At 32.1% G+C, this 5,000-nt stretch overlaps 1 protein-coding gene across 1 annotated transcript in view; it reads left to right on the plus strand.

The window, feature by feature from the left end:
* Window positions 1-5,000, plus strand: part of LOC137622904 (nephrin-like) — an 838,006-nt gene that overhangs the window by 830,466 nt on the left and 2,540 nt on the right. Inside the window, exons 16-17 of the mRNA XM_068353453.1 lie at window positions 184-248; window positions 4,200-5,000. The exon at window positions 4,200-5,000 is cut by the window's right edge and continues 2,540 nt beyond it. Coding sequence (XP_068209554.1) covers window positions 184-248; window positions 4,200-4,223 — 89 coding nt within the window. The 3' untranslated portion in view covers window positions 4,224-5,000. The remainder of the gene's footprint in view (window positions 1-183; window positions 249-4,199) is intronic.

Below are 5,000 nucleotides of genomic sequence, written 5' to 3' on the forward strand. Positions count from 1 at the left end.
TTTGTTACAGAATAAAGAAAACTGCAAGTTTAATCGTTAATCAAATATCATTATGTCATTGTTAATCATTTTTTTTTTTCAGATTTAAGAATGATGATGCTTGTCAAAAATCTTTTAAAAACTAATGTCTGGTTCTTCATTGGCTCATGAATTTCATTTCCTTATTCCTCTCGTGTCTTCCAGATGACGAAGACATACAGTTCGAAGTTCCAACGATAAGTTTAGAGGCTCATCGAGACCCAATTACAGTAAGTTCAATTTAAATTCAACTGTCGTAAGCTCTATTTATAGTTGATTTACTTTCAAATTCAGACAGTTATAATTGAAGGCTGGAAGTCCCGTATTTTGCTTTCAACTATATAGCAATAGATAGGAAGAGAGGCGTTATTGATATATAATTATGAATCAGTAGTCTTTATTCCAGTCTGTTCTTAAGTTTATAGTATTTAAATAATGTAATTATAATGTATACTATACACTACTGTGCAGAGTATTCTCCAAATTTTAAACTTATTTTTAACTACTCTACTTTATCTTGAATTTCTTAATGTCCTTAGAGATTCCCATCAATATACACAGTAGTAGATATTGAATATTCATAAGAATTATTATTGTTTAGATTTTGTCTTTTATCCTGACTTTTGACCTTCACTCTTTACCAAAATCTGTATTTTGACGAGATGTCAGTCGGCATTTGATACTTCCAAGGACCTTAATATGAAAGACTCTTTTATAATAGGATACTGTCTGACGCTTTATACAGGACTGACCAATTTTCAATAGAAGATTTCTGATTTCAAAGAGTATCATTCCCGGAAGAGTGCCTTACAAAATGTATTCCAACATTTTTTTTACAGATCTCTCTCCCTCTCTCTCTCTCTCTCTCTCTCTCTCTCTCTCTCTCTCTCTCTCTCTCTCTCATATGTAGGTCTCGCTAAATTCTCTGTAAAAGATTTTTAGGAATATATCAGAAGCCCTGAAAACTTAACTTTTTCCTAAAAGTGCCATATATAATAATGATTTTATCCCAGATTACTATTTTGATTACTTATGTCCAAAAATTCCCTTTATCCTTTAGCAATATATACGGTCACCTCTGGGAGCGCACGATTCATTATTATTATAATTCGCAAAAAAAAAAAAAAAAAATAACTTTCTATCCTATCTAAAGATTTTCTCGTTTTCTCTTATCACAGCATTTCCCCCAATTTTGCTTATTCACAGAATACCGTCTCCTTTTTTCTATTTCCGACCGAGACGATCCATATATTCAGGAGGCCCTTGAAAACGGAAGGCCCACGTCCTTTGACGCATTGGACGAACTGTGGCTCCGAATAAACATTTAGTTCCGGGACCACAATTTCTTTTATGTGCCTCAATCTCCACTTGGGATTTAAAAAGCAAGAGTTTCTTCGAGTTGACTTCACAGGAATTCATTGCTATTTATAGAAGTTTCCCTTTTGTGTTCTTCCTTCATCCTCCCTTTTTCCCTTCTGTGATTGGTTACTGCAGACTTCCTTTTGTGTCGTGCTCCTCCGCCTTCTCACACCTATAGAAGCCGATGGACGAGATTAGGCGCGGCTCGATAGGGAAATACATCAATAAAAAAACAGACATGTTTTCTTTCCAAATGCGAAGACCCCACCTCCCTTCAACTCTCCCTTTCTCCCTTTCTCACTTCATATATGTATATATATATATATATATATATATATATATATATATATATATATATATATGTATATACACACACACACACACACACATATATATATATATATATATATATATATATATATATATATATATATATATATATATATATATATGTATATATATATAAATTATATATATATATGTATATATATATATGTATATATATATATATATATATATATATATATATATATATATATATATATATATATATGTTTTATGTATATATATATACATCATATATATTATATAATATATATGTATATATTGGCTATCCATCTATTCATCTGTATATATCAATACATATATATCATTTGATCTTTAGATACTCAGATTATATTGTACAGTGTAATTTTTAATTTTTTCTTTAAAAGGTAAAAGGAAGAGTACTGCAGAAACATATGAAACTATACAGATGGTATCTCCACTTCTTTTGGCAATTTAATTGTTATACGAAATTTCTAAATCAAAGACAAATAGAAGAGACTTAGCGTTCATCCTCCGTAATACGAGACCTCTAAGGCTATAGTTCATATTATCTGGTTTCCACGATCTCTGTGATAGATCCATGCTTCTTATTTGCTTCATGAAAGTATCTCCAAGTATCCGATCCATGAAGTGACACTAACCCAATTAAGAATTTGTAATGCATTTACGGCTCTACTTTGATCGGTACTGCTTTTACTATGTTTTCTTAATTTTCCTTACTATCGCTGGTTACTGAGTTACTGGTTTGACAGAAAGAGTAATTTGCTAGTGATAGCAACTGCATCTTTCTTATTTGGTTTTATTATTGTATATTGTAGTTTATTACTGGTAAGATGCAGATGCCTTTCAAAATTTACCGCCTACCGAATATTTCTTATCAGTATCATCCATTGCTTTTTCGCCATTATTCTCTCAATTTAATCATTTTTATTGGATACGAATTTCTCAAAAGCTACCGTGTAATCTAAATTGTGTTTAGGGTCAGCCATCAAAGCGAATCTTGTTTTTCAATTTTCAGAGGACTGGATTCGATTTAGGGTTATGGAAACAAAACTTTAAAAGACCTTATTAAAGTTTCCATAAAGAATGACCCCAAAAACACACAATATCATGGTCAGGGTCCAGGCCCCTCTACGTTCAGGATAGGACCAGGAAATGACTGATAATAACTGCAGATCCATCAACAGCTATATCCAGCTGAAGAAGAAATGTAGGGTCAGGAACACTAGTGAAAATCATCGGGTTGGCATTGGCGTTTGAGCCCTCTACCGAAGTATTGTGAGTCAGACACATTTCCACTTGGATGTGACTCTCTTTACAGTGAACAATTAAAACTTTCATATGAGGAAATTAAAGAGAGAGAAGTGTGTTATATTTGGTGTTGTTTTCATTCCTTTTCAAATAATTGTGGTGTGAGGTAACCATAGAGCGAAAAGGTCGATAAGAGTTCCTTCTCCGAATGTCCAGCAATCTTACTATCAAGACATATCACAATCATTTCATCAGTTATAATATATCAGTAAAGACTACTGAAAACAAACTAATTTGTTCCCCTGATGATGAGAATGTGGAATTAGAAGTAATTCATGAGTGAATCAAATAAAAATCTTCTTTCTGATGTAGTGGAAGCCTAAGGAAACAAATAATAATAGATTCAAAATTTCAGACCTGGATACCACAGGGAAGATTAGTATCCTTTTGCTCCCGTATAGCTTAATATGGCTGACTCTTCGGTTACTGAGGCCTTAGCTAAAAAACAAACCTTCCAAAAATATAGGAAAATATGGATTACGTAACAAAGGATGCGATGAATATTATGTAAATTTCTTGAGAACAAAAATCGTATACAGCAAAAAAAAATCCAACGACCGGTATAGGATACGCACAACACCATAATGATATTTTTTCCATCCAAGTATTACTAACTAGTGTATGTATTTGGGCGTTTCATAAATTTTGCCGATTGAAGTATTATCAAAGCTCAGTTAACACTCGTAGCCATATGATTAAGAAGACAAATATGATTTGTCTAAAAATATGAAAATCAGGTAACGTTTACCACAAAGGTATATAAATACATATATATATGTATATATATACTGTATATATATATGTATATATATATATATATATATATATATATATATATATATATATATATATATGTATATATATATATATACATATATATATACATATATATATATATATATATATATATATATATATATATATATATATATATACATATATATACATATATATAAACCTGATCATAATCCTTTTCTGTTCTCACCTTTTTGTATTATCCATATTGGCATTTTCCTTCTTCACTGCACTTCTTTTCAGTTTTCAACAACTGGGTAAAATGCCTTCTAATAACTTCTGCTACTTACCTTGTTTTGTTAGTGTTTGAACTTGTTCTTTATTGACATTTGTATGATTAGCATGTTAATCTCCAAAAGACTAACCTCTTTCCTATTTTCTTCTTTCAGCACATTGCAGACCAAGCCTTGTGAGAAGCTGTGAGACATAACTCGACTCGTGTTGATCCTCTTCGATATATCTCTCCTCCATCGGTACCCTGCCGTATCGCACGCTATATAGTAACTTATGAATTATCGTTTAATGGTTTCCTCGCCCTGTAAAAATATAATCTGGATAGAATCAACGTAGTAACACTAAGGAAGCAGTGTTTGGTGAAGAGGCATCGCATGTCTAAGGTGTACTTTCTGACTATGATTCAATGCATGTGTTCATTGCACACCTTGACAAATGAGATGTTAGTGTTGACCCACAAAATCAGTCTTCGTTGCATTGTCGATTAAACACTAATTGTCATTTCGTGTACAGTTAATGAGCTGTCGCCTCTGTTAATTGTTATCATCATGGTATTCGTTGTTATATCCTTATTCTCCTGCTTTCTCGCTATCTCCCACTTCCTTCCCGTTTATCTTCTGTTTTCTGGGGTTTTTTTTCTACATCATCCCAAATATTCTGTCATGTTTACCAGGTATCTTAGGTCCTCATCAACATTCAAATTCAACTAGTCACTTTTTCCCCCCTTTTTGTTATCTTTATCGAAAACATTCTTTTATTATTTACTTCTGTCAAAATAATGAAGACCAGTTAATTTCCTATAATTATCTCCTGCACTCATCAACTCCATCATCATCACTACCATTGCATGATTTCCATTTTCATATTTTCGAACATCAGGTTTTCAACACCGCCTTCCATCTATTTTTCTCTGTCCATTCTAGCATCACCATCATCACAGTATCATTCTTTTCCTC

This window comes from Palaemon carinicauda, chromosome 30 (assembly GCF_036898095.1).
Source record: "Palaemon carinicauda isolate YSFRI2023 chromosome 30, ASM3689809v2, whole genome shotgun sequence".
Taxonomy (NCBI): domain Eukaryota; kingdom Metazoa; phylum Arthropoda; class Malacostraca; order Decapoda; family Palaemonidae; genus Palaemon; species Palaemon carinicauda.